General features: G+C 35.3%; 2 protein-coding genes across 2 annotated transcripts; one reads left to right on the forward strand and one right to left on the reverse strand.

The window, feature by feature from the left end:
• Positions 1-1,071: 1,071 nt before the first annotated feature.
• On the reverse strand, positions 1,072-2,027 carry LOC145628066 (uncharacterized). Its single transcript, XM_081680391.1, has 2 exons — positions 1,356-2,027; positions 1,072-1,176 (listed from the first exon to the last, which is right to left on the reverse strand). Exons 1-2 carry the CDS (start codon positions 2,025-2,027, stop codon positions 1,072-1,074), a joined length of 777 nt encoding a protein of 258 aa, XP_081536517.1.
• A 3,248-nt stretch (positions 2,028-5,275) lies between these two features.
• LOC145627141 (putative beta-1,3-galactosyltransferase 14) lies at positions 5,276-17,393 on the forward strand. The gene is made up of 7 exons (XM_081679532.1): positions 5,276-5,862; positions 9,708-9,860; positions 9,938-10,020; positions 10,121-10,220; positions 12,060-12,173; positions 13,867-14,009; positions 17,042-17,393. The coding sequence occupies exons 1-7, from the start codon at positions 5,501-5,503 to the stop codon at positions 17,119-17,121; spliced, it is 1,035 nt and encodes a 344-aa protein (XP_081535658.1). The 5' UTR covers positions 5,276-5,500; the 3' UTR covers positions 17,122-17,393.
• Positions 17,394-17,788: the final 395 nt, after the last annotated feature.

The following is a 17,788-nucleotide window of genomic DNA, read 5'->3' on the forward strand; positions in this document are numbered from 1 at the left end:
GATGAAAAAGAATGGGACTTGGCCACCCCCTGGTTATCCTCATTATGGTGGTCAACCACCACAGTGACTAGGTGTGCTTGTCTTAGAAAAATATAATTGCTTGTGTTTGCTGGAAATGTTGCATAGACTGAATTGTTGCTTTGTAAATGCAGGTTGGAAAATGTCTTGGAATAACACATCTCCCACAAACCAGAAGAAATGCAATTGTGGACTGCCCTTTGCTAGGTTGACATCTTGGACTAGAGAAAACCCAGGGAGGAAATTCAAGGCTTGCAAATTCTATGACCTTAACACTGAAACTAGAGGGTGCAAGTGTTTTGAATGGATTGACACTGAAGATGGAACTGAGTGGCAGAGAGATGTGATCAACAATCTTTTGCTTGACAAAAAATTGATGAAAGCTGAACTGAACTCTCTGAAAAGGGATGTAGATGACTTAAGTGGGCAGAGAAGGTGTCTTCTTAATGAGGTGGATACATTGAAAGTGAAATGCAAGGCTTTAAGTGGAGATAGGAAGAAGACGCTCAATGGCAGGGGCAATCCTGACAGCAAGCTGATGATTGTTGTAGTTGTTGTTTGGTCTTTAATTTTAGTTTTAGGTTGTGTTGTAGTTAATAAACTGGTTTAAGGGAGGTGTAGTTGTTGTAGTAGTTGTTGATTGTAATGTTGAACTTGTTATTTTAGTAATGCAATGAACTAGTGGTTGTGGTATATATGAAGTGTGTTATTTTGTATGTTTTGTGCATTTATTTCCAACATCTGAATTAACATAAGTGCAGCTTTATGAAACCAAAATTCATGCAAACTTTGTTTCAACCAACTATGTATGGCATTGAAATAAGTAATCCCTTGAAATAACATCCAAGTTGCAAGTTGTTACAAGTCACAAAACAGTAGCCACCAATACATAAAGTTAAATACATGACAGTCGGTGAAATCAAAATACAACTTGTTTTTTCACAAAATATGTCAACCTAAAACTTGTATCTAATTGCTGGTAGTTGTTGAAGCTTGGCTAGGTTGGGTAAATGGTTGTGGTTGGCTCTGCTGCTGTTGAGGTTCACTGTGGTGCTATTGCTGCTGATTTTGCTTCTGCTGCTGCTTCCTGTACTGCTCTTGTGGGAATGTCCTGTTCCCAATGCTGTTAGGTCCAGCAGTAGCACCTAGTGCACTTTGCTAAATTTGGCACATAACAGTAGTCAGAAACACATATCAGCTAAGTACTCAAAAAAATAAAAAAGGTTTTCTTTGAGTCTTACCTTCTGCAATGCTCTATGTTCTTTCTTCTTTCTTTGTTCTTTCACCCAGTCACTGTCAGATTGGGGTTTGCCTCCTCATTTTTTTGGTGAAGAGACTGCAATTGGAGTAACTGTAGGGTTCTTGCAAGTTTTTGCATAGTGACCTTGCTGCCCACAGTTCTTGCAGATACTCCTTCTTTTCACAGGCTTCTGCACAGATTGGCTTTGGGTACCCTCCTCTCCCTGCTCCAGCTTTCTTTTCTTAGATTTAGGTCTTCCAGGCTGGATTTTGATGGCTGGTGGCATAGGTGCTCTGAGCTTGACCTTGTCCCAATGGTGTGGGCCAGACATTGGTTGTACTTCACACCTATAAGCCAACATATAGGTGTCCACAGCATATGCAGTGTCCACATAATCTTCAGGGTCTGCTCTTTTGTCCATGATGCATGCATATGCATGGACACAAGGGATACCTGACAGCTCCCAGTGATAGCAGATACATGTGCCTTTACTGAGGTCAACTGTAACTAGATCAGAGTTCAGCTCAACCTCATATGCATCATCCCTAGACACTTGCACAATGCAATGCCTTGCAACTGGCTCAATTCTTTTAAATATTTTCTTCACATAAGGAGTGACCTTGCCTTCCATTTTCTGATAACACTCCCACTTGTCATGATTCCTTTTCATCATATACCTCCTAAGCCACTCCATTTGTGTCAAAATAGGCTTATCCCTAGCTTCTTTTATCACAGCATTAAAGGTTTCACAAACATTGTTCAAAAGCATGTTTGACTTTGGAAATGAGCTAAAGCATGCCTAGACCAGTGCTTAGGAGGGATGTCAGCAAGGTACTCATATGCCTCCTCAGATAAGAACTTAATTGATTCCATGGCAACTTCAAAATCAAACTAACAAGTGCAAAAAAAATAAAAAAAATCAATACATATCAAACAAACCTATATTATTCACAGTAGGACTTACTAACAGGACTAACACAAATGTCTGAAGCTTGAAGTTAGACTACAACAAAAATAAAAGCTTGAAGTTAGACTAAAACAAAAATAAAAGCTTGAAGTTAGGCCTACCAAGGTAGTTGCTCTGGCTGCTGACCAAAATAGCTCCTTAAATGTAGAGCCACTGAATTGCAGCTTGAAGTTAGCCCATATATGCCTCACACAATACCTAGTGTCAGCATTTGGTACAACTTGATTCAAAGCTTCTAGCAGGCCCTGTTCACAAATCAACAACATCAGTCAGTTAAAGTGCAGCCACTATCCTCTAAAGAAAATTAGTATATATGTCCAAAATAGGCTTACCTTTTGTCTATCAGACATAAAAGTGTAGCCAAGCCCTCCATCTTCATCTTTAAGTGTGTCCATCAACCTCTCAAGAAAAAAGATCCATGTTTCTTTGTTCTCAATCTTAACTGTAGCCCAGGCAATAGGGTAAATGTTGTTATTACCATCCTTACCAACTGCTACTAGGATCTGCCCTGGGTATGGACCCTTAAGATGAGTGCCATCAAGTCCAATTAATGGTCTGCAGCCTGATAAAAACCCTTTGGCTAAAGGTGCTAGACACATATACATCCTCAAAAACAATGGAGGTTCAGGCCTCTCCACTCCATCAACCACTACTACACAACCAGATCCAGGGCTATACTTAATAATAGCCTTCCCATAGTCCCAAACTCGAGCATATTGTTCTGATGCTGAGCCATAGATCTTCAGTTTAGCCCTAGCCCTTGCCATCCAAGCTTTACTGTATGTTATTTCAATCCCAAGGTCCCCCAAAACCTTCCTTTTGAAAGCTTTAATTTTCCACAAAGGATCTGTTCTGAACTCCTCAATGTACTTCTCAGCTAAGTACTCAGCAGTTAAGTTGTGATTGCTCCTAACTCTTAGACAATTATGCTTCAAATTTAAGCTCTTAATCTGCCAAAAATCCTAGTTTACTGACCTCCTAACAACCACCCTAAAGTGACATCTCCTACCCCCTACACAAGTACAACTAGGAAGTCTACATTTTTTGGGATTCCATTTACATTGACACCTCTTCCTACATTGTACAGTGATCTTGCTACTGTCATTATGTAAATACCAATATTCATACCTGTTTTCAATGGCATGAACCCTGAGAGCTTTCCTCACCACATTGTTGTTGATAAACTTCTGGTACTTTACCAATTGAATAGGTTTGCTGAAGTCTGTTGTAGCATGGAACCAAGGGATGTTATCATGCTCATCATCAGACCCTCTTGGACTGTCCAATTCCTCAGAGTCAGAGGTGAACTTTCTTTGCAAAGTTACCTCATTCTGTAGCAGCTGACTTTCCAAGAACACTTGTTGTTCTTCTTTGTCTTGCACATCCTTCAAACTGGCATTCACTTCTTCCAAAATTTGCCTCCCACTATCCTCCACCTGCCTTGCCTCTTCTGGTCCCTCATCATCACACTCCTCTTCCCCTGCTCCCCAATCTATATCAGTCCCCCAAGAATCAGAAGAATCAGATCCACTTTCTGATTCAAGCTTAAGCTTTCTCTTTGTCTTCTTCCTCTTTCCCTGGGATTTTCCCTTCACTTTCTTCCCCTGGAAGTCCCTTCCTGCTCACCTTGCTTCCCCTTCCCTTTAACACTTTCTGTGGGAACCCTATCTCCAACCTTATCAGCAGCTTCCTCTCCCTCAGTCACCCTCTTATCTTTTTGCTGTTTAAACCTAGGGCTTCTTCTAATTTCAGTGGGCTTGGATACATTGTTTTGACTATTTTGGGTAGGCAGAACATTATTAGGTTCTTCAGTTACAGCCCTAAACTGGTCTTGGCTTGTACAGTAAAGTACAACAAACCCCTCCTTACTTTTTGTCTCTAAAAAGCCCTTGACTTCCTCTTCATTCACAATTTCCCTTTTGCCATTTGACCAAAGCTTTCCCTTTTTTTTATACCAAATATTCCACACACTAGGCACATGCAAATCTAGCTTAACAAAGCCCCAAATGCAACACTCTCTGAGCAAGTTCACTGTCACTCACTTTACAACCATGCCTCCAAAACTCCCATCCTCCTTCATACACAACCATATTCCTTCCCTTTAATTATTTTTTCACAAACCCACCACCTAATCTAACCTTAACATCCAAAAATTCCTCATTACTTGGTACCTGTTCACATTAATAAGCCACTAATGAATAAAGCATACTTGACAGTCTACAGTTTACCCACCCAACACCATAGTTTATTCAATTCAACACATGTGGCATAATTAAACAATAAACACCCAATTAAACAACAATTATAGTTCCAATTGCAATAATAAACAATTGTGAAGATAATCCATTACACATTTAACCCTAATTTTTCACATAATTGCAATTATACCATCAACAACATACATATACAAAATTCAATTGAATAGGGTCAAAATTGCTTACCTCAGTAGTCGCCATTGACATCAGCAATTGGCAGGAGCTTCAAGTTCACGCTTTTGGTCCCCATATCACTTCAAGATGGCAACTTTACCAGTACATGCAAGTACACCAAACGCATTCAATTTGCAGGAAAAAAGTGAAGAAATAGGGTTTTAATTCAATTGTATAGGAGTGGTTGAGGATTTGACAGAGAAATAAAGGAAGAAAGAGGGAAAAATTGATGAATTTAGATGAATTCAATGAGGAAATTAGAGAGAGATGCTGTGTTATGTGTTTAATGGAACAGTCAGAGCGTTAGGTCGAAGAAAAGAAGAAAAAAAAAGGAGGGAAGTAAATAGGGTGGGGCCCTCAAACGGATTTTACACCGGAAAATCAAAAAGGGTGGTAATCTGAAAGATTAATTAATTTAATGGGTGGTTATTTAAAATAAAGTTTTTAATGGGTGGTAATTTCAAAACAGGACCTCTTTTTGGGTGGTAACTTACAAATTTTCCTAAAATTATTGTAAACCGGAAACATGCAAAAGTTTTTGTAAAAATTTAGTAACACCATATCGAATCAAAAACACCACCCAATCTGCCAATCATAATAATTTCAAATCGCAACAACTTAAAAGCATACGCCCCTCCTTCCCATCGTATCTAGGCAACAAAATAGGACATCAATATATCAAATTCAAAGTAACTGTCACCTTCTTCTTTAAACAAAGTTTCAGCTGAGTACAACTCAAATCCTTCATTGTACTCATCAAATTCAATCCTAGTATAAGGGTAGTCCACTTTATAGCTCCAATTTCTCATTTCTACTTCCCCAAATTCTTCCTCCAAAACCCCAGAAATGCCCTCATCAAAAGGGCCTAAAGTCTTCCACAATCGATCTTCTTCTCCATTTTCATTTTCTCGAAAACCAACAGTTCAGATCTTTTGTTTTTTGATTGGAATTACTGGGTTAATCTTGGGTTTAATTGCAATTTCAAGGTCTCTTTTTAGCCAAAATTGCACTTCAATCGAACCCAAAACAGTTTCTGTTGTTTGGGAAAGAACAGATGATAGTAATGGCGGTATTTCAGATGGGGTTGTGAAGAATAAGAGGCATAAAGTGATGGGTTTTGTTGGGATTTTTACTGGGTTTGGATCTGTTGGTCGTCGACGGTCTTTGCGCCAGACTTGGTTGCCATCTGATCGTGATGGCCTTCAACGGTATAATACTTTAATCCATAATCTTATCTTTCATTTTGTTCGATTATTGGTATTATGGAGTATGTGATTTGATCCTTCCTGTAAATTAGTATTTCCTTTGTCGGGATGCACGTTACTAGTTAAATTACACTATCAATGTGACTATTAATTCCGGATCGAATTATAATTTTTGGATAGTCTCTCTACTACATGGTTGTTAAAATGTTAAGGGAATAAATACTTCCTTTTGGATGTAGTTGTCATGTTACTAATTTGAATTACACTATCAGCATGAATATTAAATCCGGATCAAGTTATAATTTCAGGATAGTCTCTCTACTACATGGTTGGTAAGGAACTAAATATATCCTTTGTCTGGATGTAGGAGTTGTCTTGTTACTAGTTCGAATTACACTATGAGCATGAGTATTAATCGCGGGGGAACTTGTAAGTTTTGGATAGTCTCTCTACTGCATTGTTGATTAGGGGTAAGGTTTTCACCAACATGTATACGAATGCAAAGAACCGGAAATTCTTATAGGTGATAAGTATGCGAGCAAATTTGTGGTTGATTCTATTTCCTTGATGTGTTTGGGTTGTTAGAGTAACAGCATACTTAGCTTTGCTGGATTAGTGGGATTGGAATTGTTAGATGACGGTGTTGCTATTGTGTCTGTTGCCTTGTCAATTCGTTTGGTGTCTGAATTTATGACGATGATGTTCTATGGGCAACATTATTTTAGGATTCTACAGTAGGGAAACTCACTCTCGAGTTCCTTTTTCTATTTCTTATGAGTTGCAGAAAATATATACGCTGTTAAGCCTTAAGCTAGTTTGTATTGCCCACCGTGGATCCCTTATGTGGGTCATTCTGCATAGCTATTTCTTGGTTTACAAATTTCAAAGAAAAATGTTGATGCTCATTGGAGATCCTCAGACTTATATAGGTGGACACTTGTAGGAAAACTTGTATCCTGGTTGCAATGCATATTGGATACCAGTACACCTTGGATATGTCTTCGACACCTTATTGGTCTTGTTATGATTGTAATTTATTGTGTTTCTGAAACCATTACACTATGTTTGGAGAAGATTTTGGAGGAAGTGGGAGAGTAAGGAAAGTGAGGGATACATTGCCTCTAATTTGGATAAGATATAGGAAAAAGAAATGGAGCTATCTTCCTTTATCTTTCATTAAACCAAATTCCTCCATTGTTAAAAAGATTTGGAAGGAAAATGGGAGGCTACTCTACTTCTTCAATGATGAATATATTGAAAACGAAAAATTGTCAAAAAAACTATATAAATTTATTTATAATTACACCTTAAATTATACTTCGTATGTTTTAATTAATCAAAAGCTTCTTATGATGATGAATATATTGAAAACAAGAACAAATCTAAAGGTTTTTTTTTTTTTGCCTTTTTTTTAAAAATATATATTTTGGATAATTTATGAACATATTGCTTATACCCAAAGCTTCCTTGTGTCCTATATTTTTGGGGTATTTGTTCTTGGGTGTGTTTGGTCCAATGCTCTTATTCTATGTCAATTTTCATACAACCAGACCAAGGACTTACCACTTAACCAGTCAATCAACTTGACATACACTAGGCACTAGCTCAATGAAGCTTTAGTTTACGTTTGGATCGATGTGACTTAATTACCTTTTAAGTAATATTGGTCTGGTTGGTTCATGATATCTCTGTTGGGAATCCTCTTAGGGTGTGGCTGATCTCTTGAGCTAGAAGATTATTAGTCAGGTTTTAGTAAGATAGTTAGCCTAACCTCAAATTTTACTCTCACATTTGTATCTTAATTTTAGTGAAAAGTAGTGGAAGTGTTACAGTTTGACTGACATAGTTTTAGGTAATTTAAATATTTAATTGACTTATTTGTAATAAGAAGTAAGTGGGGTTGTTAGGGTATTAATAAGAAAAGTAGTGATATTAATAGTTTTTTAGTTTATTGAAAAGTAAGGGAATTGTGAGGAGAAAAATAATAATAAAAAAAAGTAGCGGTGGGACTATGAGAGGAGATCAGGAGAGATATGATATTTAACTCTACTAGTTTGCCAAAAAAGGAAGCATACCACTTAAATTAAAATGGCTGATTAAGGTAAGTTTAAAATTTAACACTTATATATATATAATAATTAAAAAAAATAAAAAGGAGAAGCTAACAATTTCCTTTGAAGGAGTTAGTGGTCCATTCTTTCAAGAACTAAAAACATGTGTGCTTTAATTCCCTATTTGATTTAGAATCATTGCCTCATTGGTGTTTGTTAGATGAAACTTGTATTTCTGAAGGTTCTCATTTATTTCAAATTCTATGGCCTATGGCGATTAGGAAAAAAGAGTAATGCTTATCATGCTAGATTTATGCACATCCTGAATGCACAAAAGATTTTCTTATATCGTCTAATATGCACAACTTACATTGTTGGATGAAACACCAATGCTATATTTTCAGTAGTGTAATGATACTCTTTTGTGCAAGTAGGTATTTACGATGTGTCCTCGTGTGTGCAATATGTGGTACTCTGCAATCTTGAAGGGTTATCAAAGTAAATTTATGGGAATATATCATGCTGCATTCAATTCTTTCATAATGCTACCAAACCTTGTCAATTTTATGTATAGTTTGAATTTCATGTTTGTGTCAGTTGTGGGAAAAAATTATAGTATAACTATACTATAAAATAAACCACAGAAAGTTACTGTGTATTTATCTGTATTTCCAGTTAGAGGCCTTTTGTGGCATAATACTCTAAAGGTTTTGAGATACAATTTAATAAAAATGAATTTTAGGCTCAACCAGTGAATGCTGCAACCAATTAATGTTTTTTTTTTTTAAATACAAAATTAAAATTAAAATTAAAATTTTCAAGAACCCTTTGAGCAGACGAGGAATTTATTAATTGTGAATGCATAGCAATCATATTTTGTTAACATAATTAACAGATGCTCAGAGTCGAGACATTTTCTGTATTTTAGGGTACAAAGTAATGTAGTTAATTATGTAAAGAATGTGTCAAAAATTTTCTCTTCGTTGCATTTTGTTCCATTGTATTAACACTACTGAAGATATATGGAAAATATATAAGTAAATCAATTGATATTATATACTTTTTTTTTTTTAATTAATTTATTTATTTAATTGCCTATTATGTTCTTTAGAATTCTTAGTGCATGTTTGGTATGAACCTGGGAAAGGAAATGGAATGTAAATAATAATAAGAGGAAAGGGTAATGTTAAGTGTTACGATTATTAGTTGTTAAATATGCCGAAGGAAAGGATTCCCTACTATCAACTACTTGAGGATTGAGGAGAGAAACAATTTTAGGGTTGAGAGAGGTAAGAAGTATGTGGTAATAGTTACCTTTAGGAAATGGGATGTGTTACCCTACCTTCCATACCAAGCACTTTGTAATGGAAATGGTTATTTGATTACATTTTCACCTCTTAAAAATACTATACCTTGATCACCCTGTTGTATTTCAGTAGTTGCAAGAGAAGGCTACCCTGAGAATTTGATATTCTTTGAGCAAAATGGGTCGGTTCTTTAGTGATTATATTGGAATCAAACAGATCATCCTATTGTATATCTGTAGTTGCAAGAGAAAAGTACCATGAGAATTTGATATCCTTTGATCAAAAGGGGTCGGATCTGTAGTGATTTTAAATGTTACTCAATTTATGACTATCTACTTTTTTTCAAAGGTGAACTATGATGCTTTTAATGAAATTACTTGTCTGTGGAAAGTTCATAGCTGGTTATTACTTTGGTTGCCGGCTAAGTTGCTTACCGTGTGCAATTATTGCCGATATGTTATGCCTTCTAAAATCTAAGCTTGGATTGCAGACTGGAAGAAGCCACTGGTCTGGCTTTCAGGTTTATCATAGGCAAGACAAGTGCCGAGTGGAAAATGTCAGTGCTTAGAAAGGAGGTTTCCTTACATGATGACTTTATTCTGCTGGATATAGTGGAAGAGTACAGTAAGCTCCCCTACAAAACGTTAGTGCTAATTGTTTCCAAGATCTTTTATTGTGTCCCTGTCAATTGAGGTTCCACTCACAGCAGTTGTCTTATAGGTTAGCATTTTTCAAAGCTGCATATGCTCTGTATGATTCTGAGTTCTATGTGAAAGCAGATGATGACATATATCTGAAGCCAGGTATTTTTTTATTTTTAATTTTTTGGACTTCTTGATTGCTCAATACATGTTTTTTCCACATCAAGACTCTTTACTTAGTTTTGCGGTTACATATTGACAGATCGCCTTTCGCTCCTCTTGGCAAAAGAGCGGTCTGATCCTCAAACTTATTTAGGTTGCATGAAAAAGGGGCCAGTCTTCACCAGTCCAAAGCTTAAATGGTCAGCACTTGATGTTTTCCTTTTGCTGTTACAATTGACAACTTTTATTTTTAATGTTACTCATCATAATTTGAGTTTTTAAATATATATTCCCAGTACATTCACACAAACCATGTTCTAGCATCATCTGAGTCTGCACTTGATATTATATTCGAAAATTTGTTAATAATTCAATTAATTAGTCTCTTGACTTTGTTGATGTACGTGGGACATTTTCCAATTATTATATTGAAACTGAACCAAATTCACAGTTTTTACTTCCTACCTATTGTGAATATTGGAAGACTTTATTAGGAAATCCTCCTCTCCAGTCTCAAGGTAATATCCTTTTTTTTTTTATTATTATTATTTATTTATCTTAGAACCCAAACGAGTGAATTAGAGCTGACCCTCATCTGGAGTCAAACTTACATGTATAGTTAATTGTATGATCCTTTTTTGATAGGCAATTAGACGATCTGGTGCTTCTTCAGCACTTAATATTTGAATGCCCTTAATAAGCTCAACATAGTCAGGAACTGTCTGCTTTTAACAATCTTGCACTTGATTTCTTAAAAAATGCTTGTTGAATGACAGTATAAATTGCACTACGTATAATGATTATCCAAGTCTCAAACTCATCCATTAAAGGACATAAACTCCTACCCCTAATTGGCAAAATTTAAAATATATAATTAGATAGATAAAAACAGAAAAAGGTCCTCAAAACAAATAATTCCAAATCTGAAACACCTTAGCATTCTGTAAATTTAATACCTAAAATCTAGCAATTTTGATAGGGTTCTCCCGAGATCATGGCGCTCCTAGTAATTTGTACTTTATTTAAATTAAACATGCCCTAATGAATATATAAGCTGCTCATTATGAAAGTATATCATATTTTATTTTTAATCTATCTATTTTCAGTTATATTTATCTTAGAAAAAGAAGTGTATTTGTTTTAGAACGGCATGTGCATGCCTCTAGGTGTGAGATATAATTTGCAGTTTGCATAGGATTATCTCTAGAAAACCATCCATTTAACTCTTTATCCAACCAAACCCATCAACTTGTGGAATTTGAGTAATCAAAATTAACTATAGAGAGTAACACATTGCAGGTAACAGGATATCCAATTATCCATAGCAATAAAACTAGAGGATGAATTGATCAACAATCTTTGGCGGGGATCTCTCCTTAGCCACCTCATTGCCTGAAAATTAAAGAAAAAGGAGAAGTTTATGTAGTCACCTGATTACCTGAAAATAAAAGAAAAAGAAGTTTATGTCGCATAAGTAAAGAAATAGAACTAATTTTGGTGTTCTACCTGGTTCACCCTTTGGGCTAATCCGGATTCGGGGATCAGTTCTGGGTGGTTAGGTTCCAGTCCCCTCCCAATTGTTGTTGCGGGGGATCGAAGACGGGTCCTCCCTACCAATAAGTAAAGAAATAGAACTAATAAGTCAAGTACAGAACACTTTAGCCTTTTTTGAGTAAAGAATTGTTTGGCAAAAAAAAAAAAAAAAAAAAAAAAGAACCTACAAAATGTAATACGGAACAATTGGGTATTATGAAAAAAGTTACCTAATTGTGCTTTTTACCAACAGGATCTTAGTAGCCTGATGTGTTTAGGCAACCCTTATCAAGTTGAACTACATCAAAGGGAAGAATTTACTGGTCTGTTGCATAATTGCTCTCTTTCCGACTACACTGGCTTAGTGTTAGGCCATAATTGTTTTCATGAAAACCTAACATAGTCCAAGAAGTCCAACACAGTTCTTCCTGCTAGATTTTCCCTCCTTAATAGTTTAATTCTTGGATGTCTTTGGTCTATTAATCTCGATGACTTAAAACATGCAGGTATGAACCCATGTCCTATCTTCTCGGCTCAGAGTATTTTCTCCATGCCTATGGTCCAATTTATGCACTTTCAGCCAAAGTTGTCAGAAGCTTGGTTGCCTTGAGAAATGACAGGTAAGTTTGCTTTGTAAATTACTTGTAATTGTTGTATTTTCCCATTTTCTTGCAATTGTGTTTTATAGACTCCATCATGCTAAAAGTACCCATGTCTGATTTTTGGAGACCTGGATCCATCTTGATCTCGTCATCTTAACAATAGACAATTAAGGGCAGTACATCCAGAAAATAGACTGGCTCAAACCTTATTAAATTTACACCTGGAAGTAGGGATGACAATTTAATCCGAGTTCGATTCGAATCCGATCCGAAGGAAAAAATCCGATTCGAATCCGTTTAAAATTAATCCGAATCCGATAAAATAGATCCGAATCCGAATAGGAGGTGGATCCTTACGCAAAGTCCGATGGAGTCCGATCCGAGTCCGAGAGTATAAGCATATGCTCTATAACTTGGGACAATTATTTGCTTGTTTTGTAGCAAAATTTTGTTATGTAACTTAGTTTATTATTTAAATATGTTATGTTTATACTTTAATTGGTATGACAATACAAGCAATTATAGGTATATGACATTACAAAAAATAAAAATTAAAATAATATTCGGATTATTTCGGAGGTCCGTATAAACGGACCGGATTCGGATCCGAAAATTACGAGTCGGATCGGATTCGGACTCGGATCCAGGGTCCGTTTAGTAAACGGATCGGATTCGGATTTAGCCACATCCGACCCGAATCCGATCCGTTGTCATTCCTACCTGGAAGTGATCATTGCTCCAAGTCCCCTATCAATATATCCCAGGCTGTAATTTGGTTAACGTGGACCAACAATCATTTCCAGGTGGTCTATATGACCCCCCTGAAAATACAGGACAGGTGATCCCTTTTGTAGAATTAGACCCCTAAATTATGAGTCCAAGAATTCACGTTATCAGGTTGAAATTGATACCTAGCAAGCTTATGGTGTCTCCCAGGTTTTTCTGTTTCTTGGTGAGCTCATAATCATGATAAGGGGAAATTCTATTTTCTATAACTTATTAGACAACACAATTGCTGTACAAAGGCTATTGTGTCTTCCTTCATAAATTAGAACTTGCTTTCCCTCTCATTCAAACATTTCTTTCCTCTTGAAATCAAGTTTTAGAGTGGGGATAAGCAAAAAGTTTAGATAGCTGGTATCCAACCTCGAGCCCACACCAGAAATTGATCTTATCGGTTCTAGAATCCAGATCCAATGCCAAACTTGGAATAATATTAAAGCATTTTTTATTCCGTTTTATGAATTTACCGACCTTGAAGGCTAAAACTGTAGCATGACCATCGCTGTATGTTAGATTTATTTTAAGTTTATACTTAGTACAGTAGAATAACATACTGTGAAGTCAAAGCAAATGCAAAACTATTTGCTTGTAATTTCTGGAAGCAATAGCATTTTGCTTTAAATATAAATTTATTTATCTCTAGTGGAAGATAATACAACTGGTACTGATTCTGGAAACATTCCTCCCTATCTCATGACTTTGTCCTTATATTTTAGGAACCTGGACCCTGTCCCCAATGGCTCTGGGGCTGGGTCCAACTTTCCTAACATGACCTTAACTATATTCGGGATTTAACCTTTAAATTTATGTGGGCATCATTGCTCACCCATTGCTGCTAAGAGGGAAGATACGTGATAAAAATGAGTTGCTACCTATGGATGAGTTATATGATTGGCATTTAACGCATTTGTATCGCTTAAAATTGCAGTTTCCGAATGTTTAGCAATGAGGATGTCACGATTGGAGCATGGATGCTTGCGATGAATGTAAATCATGAGAACAATCTTGAGTTGTGCGCTCGAGAGTGTACATCAACATCCATTGCTGTTTGGGATATACCCAAATGTTCAGGTTTGTCCTCTACTTATCAGTTAAAAACTTTTATTATGTCTATGTTTTTGCTTATGGATATTGGATATCAAGCATTGTTCTTGTGTGGATGCCAGATGTAATCTATGTTTGGCATCACCATTTCATCTTAATTCTCACACTGAAGTGACTAATTTCTCTTTTGGGATTTCCCAAAACAAATGTTTAATTGTGTATCACGCCAGACCTACTTTGATAGTTTTCCTTTCCCCTTATTTTCAGCCAGTAAATTTATTTATTTAAATAGGTGCAAACAATAGAGAACTAGTAATCTTTTAGTGAATATCAATGAATGAAAATAGGATGGCCACTCATGCTTTACGTATGAAAAATATATGTGGGAGCATCTACTAAAGTTGCTGTGTTCCTCAACTGCACACTCCTGTATGTAACTTTTCCCCAATTCTATCCCTGTATGTGATAACAAGATATCTGAAATAAAATGAAAATAGAATCCTAAATGTTTGTGATTAGATAATAAAAAATATTAATTAATAATTATGGCCTTGTTTGGTTGTAGCGTTAGAGATAGCGGTTAGCGTTTTGACCAATCAAAACACTTTTACAAAAAATTTGAGAGTGTTTGGCAAGGTTGTGGGTTAGTAGCAGTTAGCGATAGATGTAGCGTTTAGGTAGCTTTTTTCAAACGTTAAAAATAGTAGCGTTTAGAAGTAGCGTGTAGCGTTTGACAAATTTTTATTACTTTGTAAACAAAATTTATATGAATTTTGATATATTTTAGTATTACAACCGCTACTTTTGTCAAACTCTCATACTATCAATCGTTACTTTGACAGCTAACCTCTACCCATTACTAATTGACAACTACTTGCTACCTTAATAGCTACCCGCTACTCGACCGCTAAAAGTTACTCGCTACCGCTACTTTTGCCAAAGGGGACCTATATAGAAAATCAATAATCCCAACCATGATAATATTCAATATTAGGGCCTGCTGATTTGTTGAGCTAAGCTGAATTGATTGGAGCTAAATTGAACCGAACTGAATTGAATAGAGCTGAAATGAATTGTTTATGAGAGAAGAAAATTAGAAACTGAATTGAATTAAACTGAAATGATTGGAATTGAACTGAACCTAACTGAAATGAAATTAAGTTGAAGAGAACAGGCCCTTTGTGGCCATTGGTATTGGATATCAAAGAAGTTGAGAATTTGCGATTATTGATGGTTACTTTGTATTTTGTTCTTTGTTATGATTCCTAAAGCTCTATTAATAGGTCACACACATATTTGACTAATTAGTAAGATTATCAAGTTGAATAAGTTATGCATTCTTACCCGAAAGTAATTAAGGGTGGTTCATAGTGGTAACTGATAAATTATTATGTGTGCAGGATTGTTAAGAAAACACTTAAGTTTTTTTACAAAAAAATTGTTCTAATGGGTGCTTATTTTTTGCTATTTATATATCTTTTTTTTTGCTATTTATATATCTTAAATAAATGGGAAGGGGACAAAAAAATTTGGCGCAATGAAATAAGATCATATGTTAATATGTTATCTCTTAAGCTATTGGATATTATATCGAGTCAACAATGAAAAGAAGGTGAAAATGTTATGTTGACGGTAATAATCATGCAGAGGGATAATAAAAAAATCTGTTGCAAAAAGAGAATATGTGTGTGTGTTCATGTATCCTGAGAAAATTGTTAATAAATAATTGGAGGATCGATTTTAGATGGGATGAAATTGATTTGTAAAAATTAAGGTAACTAGACGTGGATACATATTCATTACGATGAATCTTTGAATATTTTAGTTCCTTTAAAATAAATGTAGTAGGTAGTTATTGATCCTCTTTCAAAAAAAAAAAAAAATTTAAAAAAATAAATGTATAGGTAGTTATTTTAATGTGTATAGGTAGTTATTTTGGGCTTGTTCGGCAAATTATAGCTGTGAAGGTAGTTGTTAGCTGTGTAGGTGGCTGTTAGCTGTCAACAAGCTGTTAGCTGTGAAGATAAATAATTTAGATATAAGTGTTTGATAAAGTAGCATTTGACTAGCTGTTACATATAAAAATCAATATTTTATTTTTAAAACTATAGAATAAATTTCCAACAGCTACCTCAAAAGCTACCTCTAATTTCAAAAGCTAATCTTTCTAGCTTTTCATAAAAGCTACCTTCACCACTAAAAGCTACCCTAACCACTACTTTGCCAAACACTCACATTTTTTGTTGTGTAAGAGCTACTCAAAAGCTAGCAGCGCCGAACACGCCCTTTAATGGATGTTATTGCACATTTAAAAAAAAAAAAAAAGGTAATACTAGGGCCATGTATAAGCATTAAAAACACTTTTGAAAATAAATTGTTAGAAATTGGATTTTTGCAGTGTTGTGGTGACAAGTTAGAGAGAGAGAGAAAGAGGAAAAAAAAAAAAAAAACCTCTTAAATTGTTGTAAAGACTAATCACAACTTTTAATGTTTAAACATAACAAATTCTAACTGAAAAGGCATACTCCCTCCATTTCTAGATGTTTGACTCAAGAGTCTTGTTTTTAGGAAATTTTGGAATTGGTGAGTGGATGTAAGAAAATAAAATGTCAATTAAAAAAGATTAATAATAAGAACAAGAGAATGTAAGTCATGTATCTTATGGGGTAAGGTGATAAGGTGTTTATATGTTGACAAAGATAGAATAAAGCAAAAGTAAGATGATCCTTCTAAAATGGAAAATAAGTCTAACTCTCTTGAATGGAGGGAATACTTCGATAATCCCTACTATGGTTATATATAATGACCGTGAACCCAGGCTTTAATCTGAGTTCATAATGTCTAATATCAAGATAATTCGGAGTATCAACTTATAATTTTTTCGTTCAATAACCAATAATCAATTTTTTTTTTCCTGTTAAAAGCTATGTAGATGACTGCTAGTGACATTTCGAAAATCTAACTCTGCATAGTTCCTCAAAATGCATGAATGATTCCTTCATTTCCTACAAGTTCAAACCCAATAGTTTACTGATTATTATTTAAAATTCATTACACAGGACTTTGTAATCCTGAAGCAAGAATGCTGGAACTGCATAAGATGGAAGAATGTTCAGGTAGCACTACAGCCAGTGAATAGCATTAGCTCAATTCTGCTCATTTGAAGGTGCTTTTTTGCAATTACCTGTTATTTGTATCCCTAGCATTCATGATACATATCCCTCGGCTATTCAATTTTTATTGTTTTCTTTCTTGTTCATCCTGCAAATATTTCCCCACTTCAGTTAAATTTAGTTCGATTGGTCGAATACAAGCAGATGAGGCGGTTACAGTAGCATAGTTACATACATACTGGAGAGATGTATATTTTGTGAATTAGCTAGTTATTATGCATTGATCTGTGTCATTAAACTTTCTTCGCCCCACCCCCATTATCTGGGAAAAACTTTATGCTTGTTAGGTGCATAATAGAACAGACTTTCACCTTAGCTTGAGTATGTCTTGTGTAAGAGACAGTCTAATATGTCTATCAGTAGTAACATCATTCAACTTTCTAACCAAAATTATACTCCGTACTTTGTTACTTTCAGATATAAAAGCACAATTTTAGTACTACGTAAATAGCTTTCTCCGTTCTTTAATTTCCGCGGCATTTAGATCATTACACTTTACTGTTTTCGCTCTCCTTTGGCACTGTTTTATAATACAATCTAAACACAAGCAAAAATATGCGTAGTAGTCATGTTAGATTCGTCTTGATACAAACTTTTAAAATGTTGATTTATTTTTTTCATCTTTACCTTATA

The sequence above is a fragment of the Chenopodium album genome, chromosome 4 (assembly GCF_948465745.1).
Source record: "Chenopodium album chromosome 4, dcCheAlbu1.1, whole genome shotgun sequence".
NCBI lineage: Eukaryota > Viridiplantae > Streptophyta > Magnoliopsida > Caryophyllales > Amaranthaceae > Chenopodium > Chenopodium album.